Below are 18691 nucleotides of genomic sequence, written 5' to 3' on the forward strand. Positions count from 1 at the left end.
AGGTGAAACTGCTGAACCTGTACATAAAAAGAGCCCAAACTACCTACAGCAATAGCAGCAGTTCTTCTGATATCTCCTCTCAGAATTAAATCATGATCCACGGCCATGATTATTATCACCTCAGCTCTGCTTTAGTATTAGAGACTCACTCAGCCTCAGATCTGAGCTCTTTTTTAATGGAGCATGGTTTCTTAACGTTAGTCATATAGGCCCACTGCCCTGCCAGGTTTTAAGGCTTCTACTCCGAACACAACTGATTATTATTTTTTTGTTTTTAAATGATTAAGCCCACCATGAGCTGGATTAGGTGTGTTTGGAACAGAGAAAGCTTAAAACTTCTCTTTCTGTACTGGGTCTCCAGGACTGGTGTTGAGAAACTGATTTTGAGAAACTGTTATTTGATGTATTGCTGAAGAATAATAGTAGAACTGCACTTTTTCAGTGTGGGTGACTGTGACTGGTACGATTCTGTCCTCCTGAATGTGTGAGCAATGTAACAAACATCAACGCTAGCAGCTGAGCTGTACCTCACTCCACTACACTGTATTATCATATAGAGCAGTCTGTCAGTGGCCCTTGTTCTCTCTCATAAAGGAACAGTTCAGAACAGCTTATGTTTTGCTACCTCAAACGTAGTCAGTCAGCAAAGTCTTGTTGCTTTTCACTTTTGCATTAATGCTACCAAGCTAAAGCTTTCTTGACAGCAGACACAATTTTAAAGCAAGCTCTAAAAAACTACAAAGACAGCCAAACAAGATTAAGTATATATTATATTTTACAAAAGAAAGAACTGTGGTTGCATCTTAAATGGTAACAGCTGTTTAAGAGACACAGTGTTCTGTTACACTAACCCACTACTGCTGAGATCCGGGTTCCAATCATAGCTGTGTTGTTGGTCGGCAGGGCTACAACTGGCTATATCTGAGAGATAGGGCTGGCTATCATGGGGTGGTCACCATGGCCCTGATCAGGATAAAGCGGTTGATTAAAATGAAAATGAATAAAATCCCAAATAATACAATTAAATTAGTTTTGATTTTTAGTGTTTTGTAATTGCATATAGTTTATTACATAATATTGATTTACATTTATTTCTGTTTTTAATGTTTTAACTCGTATAATACAGTGAATTTGCTTTTAAAAAGGAATGTGGCCAGAGTAGATAAGATCACAGCTCAGTTTGGCACACAGACAATCAATAATTGCAGTATTTGCTGGTTAAAATCTACTATTTTCTGCTGTTGTTTAACAATCTTAAAGCTCACGGTGGGTCCATTTTTTAATGACCAGTAGAAAACCTAGAATGAGAAAGAATGTGTTTTTAATTTTTGCTTTATTTTAACTACTGAAAGCTCGCTGTTGAGCCCTGTTATGCCACGTAGTGTAGTGTAGTTTTACCTTCAAATTGTATGGGGATTCACAGCCCCAGTTTAAAACTAAAACCATTTGGAAAGGTCTTGGTTGACTATGTTTGAGCTAAAACACTTATAAATAGCTGTTTTGTTAAACCATTCCTTTAAGCTTATTAATTTTGTCAGATTTTACAATGTGGTCAGTTACTACAACAACAATATTCACCATTCACATTGCTTAAATATAGACTGACCAATCAGCAGTTGTGTTACTGTTCCTCTGTATGCACGAGTATTAGGAACTACAATTAGGAAAGAAAATGTCTGGGCATTCAGCACTAAATATGCAAACACTACGATTGTATTTGTACAGTTATTATGTAAACTTAACCAGTATGGAAAGAAAAAAGATACAGGAGGATTTTTTTCTGTTTTTTGGTAAAAACAGTAAGAATTTTTTTTCCATTATATAGGATTGTTCCTTACAGTCGTTTGGCTGGTCCATTTAATTCTATTGTGATGCATTTTGACTGTTCAGAACAAAATATCTTTCCTTACTCAGAAAAGGTATGTAAGATGACTCTGGTTGGGATATATTCTTGTTTTAAAGATACATACACTAAGTCGGCTTAGTGACAAGTTCATAAACTCAATTCAAACAACCAGGAGGGCAGTGTTGTTGAAGTAATTGAAATGCTGTATGTATTATCCAGCTAGCACCTGACTCCACTCTGCACCACTTGTGTTCTGTGAGTGCTGCTCCAGGAATGACCTGCTTTATTCGTATTAAGAAAACAAATGCCCATAGATATCACCAAATCAAATCCAGACTACAATGTAAGAACATAAATGCATGTATGTTTACCAGTCAGTTTGTGAAAAACGTGTTCAGATTGCTTGTTCTGGATCTGATCTGATCTAAGTACAATACTGTAATTAAGCGTTCATTGAACAGCTCAGTGTTGGAGTGAGTAATAATCCTGGTGGTGTATATACTGGGTGTATACTGTAGATATGTTTACATGTACACTACTTATCTAGAGCTCTGTATGCAGATTTAATAGGATCCCCAGCTTCCGTTAGAGGGGCTCAACGCCTTATACTTTCCTACTTTTACCTTCTTATAAGGAAAATCACCTGTTACATTGTTCAGCCTTGTTCACTGTGTTCAGCTGTGTATGATATATTGATGTGAATGAATGTGTGTATAAGGAAAGTGTTTTACAGAGACTGTTACAACAGAAGCTCTTACAATGCTTATGCTAATGTATTTAAATATTAGGCAGTCGCTACATTTTGCTAAGTGCGCATGCGTTTTGTTTAGCTAATTAATATTCATATCTGTATTTATGTTTCATTTTGTTTCACTGACTGTACATAAGAGCTGTTTTTGTTCATTTTCACCAATGATAAAATCTGTACACTTTAATTGCTCTAGATAAAAAAAATCTGAGTTTTTTTTTTAATCTCATAGTCTCGACTCTTCTTTATCTGCTGATTTCGAGTGTCAATTGGGTGTGTGCCATTGAGGCATCGACTCCTGGAGTCAAGATGCCAGCACTTAATGTATTGATAATCCAAGTGGTTTGCACATTGGTCCAAAATCTTTTAAAGGTGTTTGGGTGGTTATGATCTGGTGAGTATGAAGACACATCAAATAACAGACATGTGGGCATCATTTACCCACAGAAGAGATGGCACCAGGATGCACTGAAGGACAATCCACTTTGCAACATACAAAAGTTGAAGGACCTGCTGGTTATGCTGGCCAGACATATTGTGGAGTCCATATTTGGGTGGGGTCAGAGCTGTTTTGACAGCAAATTTGGTGGGTGGTCTTAATGTTTTGATAAAAAGCCATGTCTAAGGCTCTAGAACTCCAAAACACACAATAAGAGCTCCAAATGGACAAATAATGGCAAAAGTGGTAATTGTGTGGCCAGTGCTTAAATAATAGACTGCAGTCTGTGGAATAGTGAAATACTAGTGCACTTTTGCTAAGACTTTATAAAGCACACTTCACCAGCAATCTCCTTTAATTTAAGTGATGTACAGTGGGGTCAAAAAGTATTTAGTCAGCCACTGATTGTGCAAGTTCTCCTACTTAGAAAGACGAGAGAGGTCTGTAATTTTCATCATAGGTACACTTCAACTATGAGAGACAAAATGAGAAAAAAAAAATCCAGGAATTCACATTGTAGGATTTTTAAAGAATTTATTTGTAAATTATGGTGGAAAATAAGTATTTGGTCAATAACAAAAGTTCAACTCAATACTTTGTAACATAACCTTTGTTGGCAATGACAGAGGTCAAACGTTTCCTGTAAGTCTTCACCAGGTTTGCACACACTGTAGCTGGTATTTTGGCCCATTCCTCCATGCAGATCTCCTCTAGAGCAGTGATGTTTTGGGGCTGTCGCTGGGCAACACGGATTCCACAAATTTTCTATGTGGTTGAGGTCTGGAGACTGGCTAGGCCACTCCAGGACCTTGAAATGCTTTTTACGGAGCCACTCCTTCATTGCCCGAGCGGTGTGTTTGGGATCATTGTCATGCTGGAAGACCCAGCCACGTTCCATCTTCAATGCTCTCACTGATGGAAGGAGGTTTTGGCTTAAAATCTCATGATACATGGCCCCGTTCATTCTTCCCTTAACACGGATCAGTCGTCCTGTCCCCTTTGCAGAAAAACAGCCCCAAAGCATGATGTTTCCACCCCCATGCTTCACAGTAGGTATGGTGTTCAACTCAGCATTCTTCTTCCTCCAAACACGATGAGTTGAGTTTTTACCAAAAAGTTCCATTTTGGTTTCATCTGACCACATGATATTCTCCCAATCCTCTTCTGGTTCATCCATATGCTCTCTGACAAACTTCAGATGGGCCTGGACATGTACTGGCTTAAGCAGGGGGACACGCCTGGCACTGCAGGATTTGAGTCCCTCTCGGCGTAGTGTGTTACTGATGGTAGCTTTTGTTACTTTGGTCCCAGCTCTCTGCAGGTCATTCATCAGGTCCCTCCGTGTAGTTCTGGGATTTTTGCTCTCCGTTCTCATGATCATTTTCACCACAAGGGATGAGATCTTGACCCCAAGGAAGATTATCAATGGTCTTGTATGTCTTCCATTTTCTTACAATTGCTCCCACAGTTGATTTATTCACACCAACCTGCTTGCCTATTGTAGATTCACTCTTCCCAGCCTGGTGCAGGTCTACAATTTTCTTCCTGGTGTCCTTCGACAGCTCTTTGGTCTTGGCCATGGTTGAGTTTGGAGTCTGACTGTTTGAGGCTGTGGATAAGTGTCTTTTATACAGATAACGAGGTCAAACAGGTGCCATTAATACAGGTAACGAGTGGAGGACAGAAGAGCTTATTAAAGAAGAAGTTACAGGTCTGTGAGAGCCAGAAATCTTGCTTGTTTGTTATTGACCAAATACTTATTTTCCACCATAATTTACAAATAAATTCTTTAAAAATCCTACAATGTGATTTCCTGGATTTTTTTTTCTCATTTTGTCTCTCATAGTTGAAGTGTACCTATGATGAGAATTACAGACCTCTCTCATCTTTCTAAGTAGGAGAACTTGCACAATCAGCGGCTGACTAAATACTTTTTGGCCCCACTGTATAAGAGGTGATAATGAAATGCCCTTTCATTTTTGAAGGCTGACAAAGCTTGTCACGATGCTTGTCAATCAAAATCACTGTATATATCAGACCATCTGTAGGACTTTCTGTCCTTGTTCTTTTCCCCCCCAAGTAATTTCCCTACACATTTCAGGTCTCATAAACTTATACAGTACTACTGCAATTTCAGAAAAATAGACAAAATAAAAATGCAAGCAAAACAAACTAGTAATCTGTAATTTGACCATTGCTTTTTCATGGTCAGTTGAGTTCGCATGTTCTCCCTGTGTCTGCGTGGGTTTCCTCCTGGAGCTCCGGTTTCCTCCCACAGTCCAAAAACATGCAGTCAGGTTAACTGAACACACTGAATTGCCCTATAGGTGAATGTGTGTGTGTATGTGTGTCTGCCCTGCGATGGACTGGCACCCCGTCCAGGGTGTTACTGTGTGCCTTGCGCCCATTGAAAAGCTGGGATAGGCTCCCCATGACCCTGATTGGATAAGCGGTTAAAAAAGTGAGTGAGTGAGTGTTATTCTGAATTTGATGCATGCCGGACGTTTCCCATGCTCACGTGCCCATTGTTGGCACTTTCGGCGGTGGACAGGGGTCAGCATGGGCACCCTGACTGGTCTTCTGCTATACAGCCCTATACACAACAAACTGTGATGCAGTGTATTCTGACACCTTTCTATCAGAACCAGCATTAACTTCTTTAGCAATCTGAGCTACAGTAGCTCGTCTGTTGGATCGGACCACACGGGCCAGCCTTCGCTCTCCACAGGCATCAATGAGCCTTGGCCGCCCATGACCCTGTCGCCGGTTTACCACTGTTCCTTCCTTGGACCACTTTTGATAGATACTGACCACTGCAGACCGGGAACACCCCACAAGAGCTGCAGTTTTGGAGATGCTCTGACCCAGTCATCTAGCCATCACAATTTGGCCCTTGTCATTTTTCCTGCTTCTAACACATCAAATTTTAGGATTAAATGTTCACTTGCTGTCTAATATATCCCACCCACTAACAGGTGCCGTGATGAAGCAATAATCAGTGTTATTCACTTCACCTGTCAGTGGTCATAATGTTATGCCTTGTCGGTGTATGTTTTAATGGACAGACTGCTTGTCCTGCGCGGTAGTATCACAGTGTTCTTGTAGTTTCTGAAGAACAACAGCAGAGGGCGGAACAGAGCTGAGAATGTGGCTGTGGTTAGTTACAGTCACCAAACGCTGCTAACATCAAAATCTCGTCATGTCGGTAAATTTAAATTCAACTTTTTATTCTGTCATTTCTGGCAACGTTTTTGGCCAATTCTTGCAGCTGTAAGTAAAATCTATATCTTTATCAAGTAAAGTGCTTATTCAGAATAATTTACAAGTAATTAAGAAAGCTCTGTTTGTGAGGTAACTTGTTTCAGCTAACACCAAAATAACAGCTATCAAAATATTCGATTAGCTGTTGTGGCTTCATTTATTACATAAGTTTTACTTAATGACTAAAATTTGTGAAGCTTTTGTAGCATTAGTTAGAAAATAGGTTAGTTTGCAAAATTTTTAAGCTATGGTTATTTTAGTTTGCTAATATATTTGTTTGCAGTGTTTCCTTTAAACATGTTAATTTGTCTTAAAATTTTTTTTTATTATTATTACTTTTGGGACTTAATTTATATGTAATGAATTGGTTCTGGTAATCAGGCCTAGTGGTTTATATTTCTCTGTCAGTTTATTTTAGCTTAAAGCCAGGTGGGGCGGTCCGGGTCCTTTCTGTGTGGAGTTTGCATGTTCTCCCCGTGTCCGCGTGGGTTTCCTCCGGATGCTCCGGTTTCCTCCCACAGTCCAAAGACGGAGGAAGTGAGGTGAATTGGAGATACTAAATTGTCCAAGACTGTGTTCGATGTAACCTTGTGAACTGATGAATCTTGTGTAATAAGTAACTACCGTTCCTGTCATGAATGTAACCAAAGTGTAAAACATGACGTTAAAATCCTAATAAACAAACAAACAAACATTTTAGCTTAAAGTTGATACAAGTACAAGATGATTCAGTGTGCTCTACTTAGGAAATTTTTTTTAAAAACATATATACATATACAAGTTGTTGGGAAGTAGAATAAAGCTGTATATACAGTCCTCTCCATTGGACTGATTGTATATATTGCTTTATCCTACTTCCTAACAACTTGTATATGTATATATATTTTATTTCACACACACACACACACACACACACATATATATATTATTCCTAAGTACATAGGAAGTCTCACAAGTCTCACGGTTGGACTACTGCAACTCCCTCCTGGCAGGAGCTCCCATGTCCGCTATTAAACCCTTGCAGCTCATTCACAATGTAGCTGCCCGTCTGGTTTTTAACCAGCCCAAACACTGCCACACTTAAGCACTTAAGCTAAGCACTTAAGCTGACTTGTACTTATTTACTAACATTTTTCTTCCATTTGCAAAAAAAAAAAAAAAAGACACTTTGGTTCTAACAGGTTTCAGCAGATTTGTGTTCTTCGACTGTTGTTTACTAAAACTTGAGAAATGAAATGTTTACTATGGAAGCACTTCTGTAAGTCGCTCTGGATAAGAGCGTCTGCTAAATGCAGAAAATGTAAACGTAAAGTACACTGAATCTCGTTGTACTTGTACAATGACAATAAAGGTATTCATATTCGAAATCCAGTGTTTGAGATTCCCACAGAGTTCCTTTTTGCCTTTGGACTTTTTTTCTTTTTCTGAATTTATTTTCAGATCTGTGTTTCTCTATAATTTGCTCAGTGGTCAGTGCCTTTAAACTTGTTTGTTTTCATTCCATATCTGTGTTTCTCTAAAATTTGATTTCTCTGAATTCTCCTTTTCATTTTGATTTGTTCTGTGGACAGTATAGAATGTGGCTATATCAACATAAACTATTTATCCTTGTGTGGTCATTAAAAACTGCTAATACACAACTTTCCTACCCAAGAGGGCGGCACGGTGGCTCGGTGGGTAGCACTGTTCGATCCGAGTTTGATCCCCAGGTGGGGCGGTCTGGGTCCTTCCTGTGTGGAGTTTGCATGTGCTCCCTGTGTCTGTGTGGGTTTCCTCCCACAGTCCTAAGAAATGCAAGTGAGGTGAATTGGAGATACTAAATTAGCCATGACTGTGTTTGACATTAAACTTGTGAACTGAATCTTGTGTAACGAGTAACTACCGTATCTGCCATGAAGTTCCAAAGTGTGTAAAACAGGATGTTAAAATCCTAATAAATAAAAAAATCCTACACAAGAATCCACTTTCAAAATAAGGTTTTTGGACAGGACACATTAGATTGAATCTAGTTGTACAATTCCCATCAGTATAAAGACCTAATATTTTAATATTATCATATTGTTCAAGAATTGTGCTTTTTGTGCTTTTTAAAGATTTGGTTTGTCCTTAGCAAGTTCTGTCTTCTTAATAACTCTCTTATTTGCCCTTGAGCGTTAGTAAAGACATACTGGCATAAGAAGATTTTTAATCACAGTTTCATGAATAAAATTATAGCAGCAAAATAGGCTGATTTGTGTAGTAATAGGATAAATGACTGTATTTATACATGTGTCCTGATAATTCATCATTGTTTCTTATGATCAGAGGGAATGTGTCATCATTCCCACATAGTCTATCATTGTGGAGAAAATCATGAGCACTGAAGCTGAAAATGGCTCTTGATTGTGTGATGAGTTATATGAGCCTCAGTGTTGGGTTGTTTTTCTCTGGCTGTCTCCGCTGACAGTTACATTTAAATCACATCACTTAATGTACTGTAGAATTGGTCCTGTGGGCTGAATAGTGAAAGTGATTCACTAATGACTAATGGCATGTTAATCAGGGCAAAATATGTGATATCGCTACATCCAGAGGAGGATGGAGAACCCTAAGAGATTATTCTGGTCCAGCCCTCCAATTCTTCAAATTTTATTCGGGTTTGAGACCGGCAAGTGCACCTCCCAGTGGCTAGGTTGTTTCAGCCACCCTTCCCAAACATTAGCCAAATATGTCTGCAGACACCCGGCTGACCAATAGCACTGCTGAGATTTGAACCCTGGATCTCACTGGCGGTGTACTAGCATACTCTACCTCTACACCACTTGAGCACCTACAGTACCCAAAGTATACTTAAGCAAAATTGTTACTTTTTTGTATTTTTTAATAATGTCTTCTTTACTTTACCAACCCACCCGTCTGCTGTTTTTATTTTATCCATCATTCCTGCCCTTCTGGTTTTTGTTTCCTTTTTTACTTCTTATTTTAGTTCTTCATACCTTTCTTATTCTGTTTATGTTCTTATGTTTTTTATCCATTTCTCGGTCCTCCTTTTATTACCTTCTCATCGTTTAGCCTTCATTTTCATTTGCTCTTTGTGAAATGCCCACTCCTCCTTTCATTTATTTTCTTTTTCCATCCATCCATTCTTCTGTCCATTGGTCCGTCTGTTTCCTCTGTTCTGGTGGTTTCATGTTGCAGTATTACACAACTCTATTAGTTCCAGCACTAGATTAACTCAAGGTATTTAAATGTGTTGGCCTGATGTGTTGGTCTGTAAGCACCTCCTTGCAGGCATCTATATTTATTTGTATAACTGTGATAACAGAGCACAGTGTTAATGCTGTAGATGGAGGTCCAGCGCAGGTGTATCAGCATCCATGCCTTTCATTATGGTCCAATCTCTCTCTTTGGTGGGCATGTCCAATCTCCACTGCTGCATCCCCATCAATATTCACCCCTATGCTGAAAATTAATTTTAATCAAGGCTCTTAGTTCTCCTGGCCAGGCCTGACTGTTTAAGCATCTTTTTAGCGTACGATTAGCGCACATTTCCCAAACCTGGCCGGGAGTGGCGGCTGGGTCAGGTAGGTCGAGCCAGTGAAAGAGAATGACTTCATTGTGCGATGACTGCACCATAAATCATCGAGCCTTTTCTATAAATCACAGCAGATGGTGGAGAACGGGCACAGGCCCGTGGGAGCCCACCAGGCCCAGGGCATGCTGGGTACACCGAACTGCGGCAGACGCCGGCTGTGTAGGAGGTCAGAATGTGCGAGGTGTACATTTCTCTGGCATGGAAGAACGTAGAAAGTATGCAGTATGAGATTAGATTCAGACCTGGAGGTCTACGAGATCCGCCTCTCCTTCCTGGCTTAAGTTGTAACGTCCCCTAATCGGCCTGATTAGTATGCATGTCCTCGGATGTCAGGGCCCATGTGAGGCCTGTCAGGCTGACATTAAAATGTCTCGTGTTGAGAGGACAGTAGGGGGTGAACTGCACGTCACATCATCCATTTTGATTATAAAAACGTAATTGAGCAGAATGTGGGCTGTAATACAGTCACAATGCAGCGCAGTATCACACAGAATGCCAGGATCTCAGCTGGGTTTAATTCACTGCTCCATTATATGTAGCTCTTTTGGATTTTTTTCATTTGTGTGTTTGGTTTTTCTTAAATTGATTTTGATGAGAATTTTATAATAGATATTAATGTGCTTTTTATACTGAGATTTCTGTTTTTTCAAAACTCTGGCGCTAATGCAGCTGTAGCGAATGCAAAGTGCCATGATTAAGAAAAAACACAAACATGTCAGGACTGTATTTCAGGGTTATAAGTTTTCACAAGTAGACCCTTAGCTTATATACAACATTTGAATGTCTTTAGCTTATTTAGTAATACATATTTAAGAGTTTATTGATTTTTTTCTGATATAATACACTAGGTAGATGTTTATTTAATGAAATTGTGTAAACATATCTGAAACATTGAATGTATTGGAAAATAAAGAACAAAAATGTGTATTTATGGAAAGGGTTGATTTTCATCAAATGGTCAGATATCCACATAGTTTTGGTCAAATATTTTATGCCTGCACAGAGCAAAATATGGCTCAATAAAAAATATGTTCACAGTAATATTTTTAAAAGCCGTATTAACTTTTATATCATTAAAACTAAAATTCTACTCCACTAAACTAAAAACTAATTCACAAATGTAGAGATTATAAATTTCACAATGAGATTTTATATATTTGTATTTTTAATTAATTTAATTATTAATTTATTTTACTGTATATTAATAAGCTTTGCTTGGGGCAGTGTTATTTTATTTATAATTTTTAATAGTTATAGTACATTTCTGGTTTTTTTTAGCTAGTACTGCCTGCTATAGGTTTTTAAAATTTCCAAATTGTATACAAACATGTTTTCAACAGAACAGCTCATTTATTATAGCTTGTTATGTTGTATATTGCTTGTCTTGTGGAAAGAAAGTCATATTATAGATAACTGTTTGTAACTTACTTACCACTAGTTTTTTTATTTAATGCAGAGTGTTTATTTGATGCAAATTGAATGTGAGGCAATATACGATCAACTCCTGCACTTTAATTAACACAAATCTAAAACCACTGAGTTACCCATGCCACTTTCGTGACACAGAATTTAAAACATGCTTAAAAACATAATCTCCACTAGATGGAGCATTGATGCTGATTATTTCCAATCTTAAACAGTTCTACAGTTGACCTGTTGCATTCCTGCGGTAAAAAAAAAGAAAAAGAAAATAAAAAAACCTGATTAAGATAAAAAAAGAATTTATGTATTCACAAAAGACACTTACCCAAAGACACTCTAGTGTTTATTTGACTGTAGACTTTGGGTCTGCATGGGTGTGAATTTGTATGTGCTCTGAAAGAGGTTTTTTTCCAAGGATGGTCCTGTATTGGACTGCTTTCATCTGTCCTTCATTTCTTATCAGGCTTCCTCAACAGTGCTGAGAAGCACCTCAGTTGTATGATACTCTCACCACCATGTTTCACAGATTAGATTGTATTAGCCAGGTGACATAAAGGTTTGATTTATAGAGTTCTGTAAATAGTTGTCCTTCCAACATGATCTTCCACTGTTGGGTTCTTCTTTTGTCCTATTTAGTCTAAGGACAATTCCTCAGACTTCATGATTTGTTTTTTCTCCCCACAGTGAAGTCTAAAATTGTGGACCTTTATAGATCCAGATGTGCTTGTTTAAACTAATTGTAACAGGTGGACTGCAATCGAGTTCCGGCCTCATTTCAATGCTACCTAAAAGCAAACAGGATGCACCTGAACATAAAGGGTCTGATTAATTAACTAATGACTTTAATTATATTTGTTAGAGCAGGAAAAGCACTAAAATCTGTGGAGCAGAAGTTCTTAATAACAAAGATTTTTAAGTGACAGTGAAAATCATAATTCACCCCCCCCCCCCTTAATCTACACATTTTTTATTCTAAATTGCAAAAAATTCTGTTCTATTGCTTTGTGTGCCCATTCCTGCCCTGACTAAAGGAAACTTTTTTTTTGACCTTCTAACAACCTTCAACCTTATCAGCCTTCCTCTCTGAGGTACAACCAGATTCCTTTTTGATGCCCAGCCATGCTAGTAGCACAGATTCAAACTCATGAGCTCAACAGTGGTGGTAAAGCACATTAGACCGCTGCTCCACCCAGTGCCAAAAACTGCCATATCTGTTTTTTTAAGGTAATGGTCAGGTGTTGCACAGTTTTGCCTGTAGAGTGTATTAAAACAAAAGCTTAAAAAGAACCCTTCTTGTGTGTGTTTGTAAGTGTGTAGTTAAATTTATCACAGCTTAGGGCACTTCCTTTAGTTCTGCACCTCTTGGCACACGGTAAGTGTTGGTGCTGTGTGATTATGTTATTTTTTAACAGCTGGGTAAAAGATGGCTTCCTCTGTGCTGGTAAATTTATGATGATGTCTAAACTCGAGGCCCTCGGCCCTTCTGATCTTCTTTTACTCTGCTGACCTTTGACCTCGGGTTCATTAAGGAGGGGCTTGAAGCAGCCGTGAGTGCATGCTCGTAATCAAGTGCTGTATTTAATGCAACCAGGTCAGAGCCCACTTCACATCTGGTAGAAATTGCCACTTCTGGTAATTATGTGTGATTTCTTTTGTTTATTATTGTTTGTTTTGCCATCTATAAACATTATTTAATGGAGAGAGATGGTAAATCACCCGGGAAGTGTTTTTGCCAGATCCTTTTATGTTTCTGAGGCATTTAGCACTTGAAGAAATTGAGTGTAAGATGAGTTTTATATTTAGCACTAAAATCAAAGGTATTTTTATAACCGTTACCAGTATATTGATGGTGTTTTTAAATCGTTATTCATTTTATTAAATCGTTCATTTTAATTTCAACCATGTTTTCTTGGTCAGTGTTATAGCGGGTCCGGTTTAATCGTTAAACACTAGGCACAAGGTAGAAATACCCTGGACAGGTTGCCAGTCTATTGCAGAGCTTCAGCTATTCTCCCCCTCTCAGGTATGGCCAATCATGTCTGTGTAGATGCCCGGCCAGTCAGTAGCACAGCTGTGATTCAAACCTGGATCTCAGTGGTGGTGGTGGGCTAAAGTAATAGACCACTACCATCAGGCCATGTGGCAGCATCACAGTGCATAAATCATACAGTAACAGGTCCGAGCTTTAGATACAGATCTCAGAGCAGTTGTCTTTCAATCCACATTTCTTTTTTTAGAGGAGATTTCCTTCAGTAAACTTCAGTGCAGGTGCCATGAGCTATGAGTACATCTCAGTGCAGATCTCAGCACCAATTTCAGTAAAGCTAGTGCAAAGTTCGATGCGAACCTCAGATCTCTGTTAAGGTCTTATTACAGATCTCATATCACAGCACATGTAAGTGCAGATCTTAAGCAGAAACATAAAATAGGCTTCTCAGATGGGACGGGACCTCTCCACTCTGTAATCATCATACTGTTGAATTATTTGTATTGTCTGCCCTTCTCAGCCCTCCATTACTGTGTGTAGATTTGTAACCTCGAGCTGTCTGTAGTTAAACATGAAAAGTATACAGTGTGACTGTGTGCCATATCAGAGCTATTATTATGGCTTTGTAAGGCCTCTCTTTTGCCCGGTCAGAGAACTTTAAATGCAGGGAGTAAACGTGGGTCGTGTGTGGAGGGCGGCTGTGGCATATACAGAAATTTCAGAAGCCCGCTAATAACCCACTACACACTGAATGGCATGGAGTCAGACTCATGCTATCTGGTTGATGGTGCTTTCTGGTGAGATCCTGATTGGTAAACAGTTTTTAGTAAAAATGGTGGGGGACTTACAGAAGGGCTGCCTTCTGCGCCCAGCCGACCGGTAGCAGAGCCAAGATTTGAACCGGGGTGTTCAGAATCTCAGCACTGGTGTGCTAGTTAAATATTATTTATTTTACAATTGTTTTTTTCATAATTGTTATTTTGGTAAATGTTTTTAAAGAAATAATGCATATCTTATTGTAGCTACATATCCAATGCTCTTATGAAGATGATGTGGTTGTATTTGAATTCGTACCAAGCAAATTAAATTGGTCCCAAAAAAAAGCCCACCCCAACTTTACTGCTAACCATTTCCTTCCTCAGCCTGCTGGGTGGCATGAATAACTTCTTATGAATTGAATATATTTTGGTATAAAAATATAAAAACAGAATTAATATATTAATAATAGATGTGAATGTCTATTAAATATATTGATAAAAATCCATGAATTCAAACTGAATGAAAAATAAGAATGGCAGTTTAATTTTTAATGCAAGCGGGTGCCAACCCCATGTATTTGCCTTTAAATTGCCCTTCTAGCAGCCTGGACTAGGCAATGAGTATAACATGGGAAGAGCAATAATAAAAGGACCTTCTGGAGATCAAGGACAAGAGATGTGTGGAAAAATCCTTTTCTCTGGAGCAGCCACACAGCCGGCTGTGAGGCAGCACCCCCGTCGACATTAATGCAAATTATGCTATGATAATTTAATAACTCAGCCAGCTTGATCCGTCCTTTTTATTACAATTATTATCGGCCAGGGGGTTGTGTTCCATCACCACAAAATAAACATCATCTATCATCCTTGCTGATGATTAGCCTGTGACAGGCCACGCAAGCACCTCTGCATAAATGAGGCCTAACGCCACTTGGCTGCATTAAATCGAGCTTACTCAGTTTTGTCACCAACACTCATTACATGCTGTCAGGTGGATCTGATGCGAGGTCATTATCAAGCCTATAATCCGATTACAGGATAGCTCTGATGTTTGTCCACACAAGAACTTTGCAGCCCACTCATAGATTGAAAAACAAAAACTAGGACTTGGTATTAAGTTTGTAACTGACCACTAAACATATGCACACATAATATGCATCAGTGTAAGCTTTTTATGAAAGCGGGATGTACATGAATTGAATTATATCCTTATGACAATTTTACCTGGATTTGGCTGGTGAGCAGGTGTCAGTTTTAAGCCTCTACAACACTTTCCAAAAAAAAAAGTTTGATCAAACACAGCAGCTCTAGGCCTTTTATTTACTGTGAGAAAAACAGCACTAAAGCGGCAGCTTATGAAAGCTGGTCATTAAAATCGTTGCATTATGCAGAATTACAGTAAGGGAAATTAAAGGGAGAAAAGTTGTTTTTAGTAGCACTTTATCTCCCTACCATCTTATTTTAAATGCACACCTATTACTATGCTGTGACTTGTTATTATACATTTTAAGTTCATGTTAGCTTAACAAAGTGTTCTGGTGCTTTTGATTAAACAAATCAAGCGTAAAAGTAGATTCAGAGAGCATCAGAGGCGGATCGGTGTTCTAAATCCTTTGTTTTAAAACGGTTAAAGAAATAAAATAAGTAATTAATATGCAGCATTGGGGGGGGGGGGGGGGGGGGGTCAATGATTTTTAGTATGGAATTTGTTTTTGGCTAGGATAAGTGCTTTTGACTAGAACAAATATTTTCAGATACAAACTTCTCTATGTAGAGCCAAAAAATGAAACAAAAAGGAGGTAAGCACTATTAAATACTCAGCTCAAGAAGGCACTCTACTCACCTTTAAATCATCTTTAAATTCATCTATACATATGCTGAATCCTGAAATGAGATTTGATTTGAATTTGATTGCGCAGTTACTTGTGATAGAAAGCTTTCTAAATAGCAGCCCTGTCATCAATCCCGACCTTGTAAAGCTTACGATCCTGTTCTTGTTAATAGAGTCTTTTCAATTTGCTTATGCTGTTTGTAATTATTGTAAATATACAAGTAAATCTACAAGACATTATGAATTTGAAGATCAGAAGTCTTTTTTTCTCCTCATACATTAACATTTTCCTCCAGTTTTGTGATTGATGCATCTGTAGCTTGGGCAGCCACTATTTGACTTGTTTGGAATTGCCTCATATTCATAAGCATGTACATAAGACAACAACTGTCTCTTTTTTGTTCTAACAGACTTTATATCTTTGTTTTTTGTTTTGGGCCTTTCCACTCAGAGCGGTATCTGAAAATCTCTCTCTTGTTCTGAACTCCTCTCACTTCTGTCTGTCTGCTGTAGTATCTTGTTTTCAGCTCACCACTGAGCATGCTCTTTAAACCGACCGGCTTTGTGAAGATATAAGATATATTATTTATGTTCAAACCACCATTACATTGTTGACCTTGACTGTTACGGAGATGAAAGAGCTTTGGCACCTGTGTTTTGGGTTCAGGGGTTGTGAGAGAGTGCTCCTGAATTGTCAGGACTGAGTCCGTTTGTGTTGACAGCGTAGAGGGATTTGTACGGGATGGTTTCTCTTAACACTCCGGCATGACTGAAATATTAGCAGCCAAACGGTTGCTCTCCATTTCTTTTGATCATCTCATGCTTGAACCACAAAATGATATTGATTGGTGTTTCTCTTTTTAATTTTATTCTTTTATTATTTATTTATTTATTAATCTATTTAATTTATTAACAAAGCATCTTATACATATTTACAACTTATATTAGTTTGATCATAATTAATCATCATTGCTATTTTAATATGTGATGCATACTGTCCTAGATTTAATCATACATTTATTTAGATTTGTTTTTACAGCATGAATGTATGCTAGTGAATTAATTAGTGAATAAATGTTAGCTATTAGCATTATCATAAATTAGGAATGTCTTTTTAAATACATGAACATTGTAATTAATTAACATGATATTATTAAATGCTTAACTGCAATAAAAACGTGTATTAATTAAAAATGTATTAATAAATGTATTAAACTGTATTTAACTGACAAAAATACAAAGGAAATATTTCCTGTGATGCCTCCAAACCAACTCAACCAACTGTGGCATCACCACTTACACCAGTCTTGAGTTTTATCTTTATGTTTAGGGTTGTTGACTTCGTAAAACGTCCAGATTTGGTAAAATTACTTGATGTAAGATGCTGTTTCTGTTCGCCAGCCATAAAACTCTCGACTGCTGTGAGTTTGGGGTATCACCCAGGTCCCTTAATGCAAATGTCTGACATGCATTTATGTTTTTTATTGTTAGCAATAGTATCCTATGTGCTAACCTCCTATAAATGCCATTTTCACAGAAATGTATTTTTGCGCCTTGAAGAGCTTATGTTAGCTTGTGTGTTATTGTGCAGCTGGAGGAGTAAGAACTTGAGCACATGAGTGAGTAAGCGTTCATTGAACTGAGGGGTCTGGGGGTTTTTGGGAGGTCAGAGTTAGTCCCATGTTGGTGTCTGTGCAGTGGGGTTTAATGAGTCTCTGGAGGAGAGGAGGGTGGAATAGATGAAGGAAACAGGAAGGAGAGAGAAGTTGGGGTGAGAAGTCAGTAAGTCTGCAGGTCTACAGCTTGGGGAACTGTCATTCATGACCTCTCTCAGCTGGGTTTGCTATTTGAGATACGTCCTCATCATATACACTAACACTGCTTAGTGCAGGTTAACATGGTTCTTTACTTCATGAGTTTTATGATTTTTTTTCCTCTCTAAAAGTTGCTTTACTTCGTCCCACTTAACGAACAATGCATATTTTAATGTACTGGCTGGTTTTTAAACCTAACAAAGATTGGCCCATGCCTAATGGACCTGAAATGTTTTAAATAATGTTCACTTAAAAATAGCAGTGCCAGGCCGCTCAGGTGGCGCAGCGGTAAAAACACACGCTGGAACCAGAGCTGGGATCTCGAATACATCGTATCGAATCTCTGCTCTGCCTGCCGGCTGAGGCTGAGCAGCCACATGAACAACGATTGGCCTGTTGTTCATATGGGCGGGACTAAGCCGGATGGGGTCTCTCTCTCATGACTGGTGCAATTACGACCTCTGCTGGCTGATCGATGGTGCCTGCACAGAGATGAGAAAAGAGTGCTCTCAGGGTGTGTCCCCCCGTACACCAGCTGCACTGCACTCGTCAAAGTGTAGGTGATAAGATGCATACGGCCGCTGGCCACGTGTCGGAGGGGGCGTGGGTTAGCTTCGTTCGGCATTGGTGGAGAGAAAGCATGATGCCATGGGGCAATTGGACGTGCTAAAGAGGGAGAAAAATGGGAGAAAATGCATAAAGAAAATATATTTTAAAAAAAATAGCAGTGCCAGAAAGGGTTCTTTACTGTAATAGGATAGAAGAACCTTTTTGGTTCCTTAATAAAACATGATGATTTGTCAATGACACACAAACTCAATGAATCACTTTTATAGATAAAATAATTAGAAGTTATGATTGGTGTAAATTGATTAGTTTATTTTAGCACTAACACAAATATGAAGAACTATTAACTGAAGGACACTTTATAATAACAAAGCTGGCATGAAACTGACCCAGCCCATCCTCTAAGGCATTATATAATCTTTAAAACCTTAAGTTTGAAATAGA

At 38.5% G+C, this 18691-nt stretch overlaps 1 protein-coding gene and 1 long non-coding RNA gene across 2 annotated transcripts in view; both read left to right on the forward strand.

The window, feature by feature from the left end:
- The window catches only part of LOC134331091 (CLIP-associating protein 1), a 53100-nt gene extending 50282 nt beyond the window's left edge, over positions 1 to 2818 (forward strand). Inside the window, exon 45 of the mRNA XM_063012353.1 lies at positions 3 to 2818. Within this exon, the coding sequence (XP_062868423.1) occupies positions 3 to 89 (87 nt within the window). The 3' untranslated portion in view covers positions 90 to 2818. The remainder of the gene's footprint in view (positions 1 to 2) is intronic.
- A 3401-nt stretch (positions 2819 to 6219) lies between these two features.
- The window catches only part of LOC134331708 (uncharacterized), a 55172-nt gene continuing 42700 nt past the window's right edge, over positions 6220 to 18691 (forward strand). Inside the window, exon 1 of the long non-coding RNA XR_010015155.1 lies at positions 6220 to 6303. This is a non-coding gene — a long non-coding RNA (uncharacterized LOC134331708). The remainder of the gene's footprint in view (positions 6304 to 18691) is intronic.

This window comes from Trichomycterus rosablanca, chromosome 17 (genome assembly GCF_030014385.1).
Source record: "Trichomycterus rosablanca isolate fTriRos1 chromosome 17, fTriRos1.hap1, whole genome shotgun sequence".
Lineage (NCBI taxonomy): Eukaryota > Metazoa > Chordata > Actinopteri > Siluriformes > Trichomycteridae > Trichomycterus > Trichomycterus rosablanca.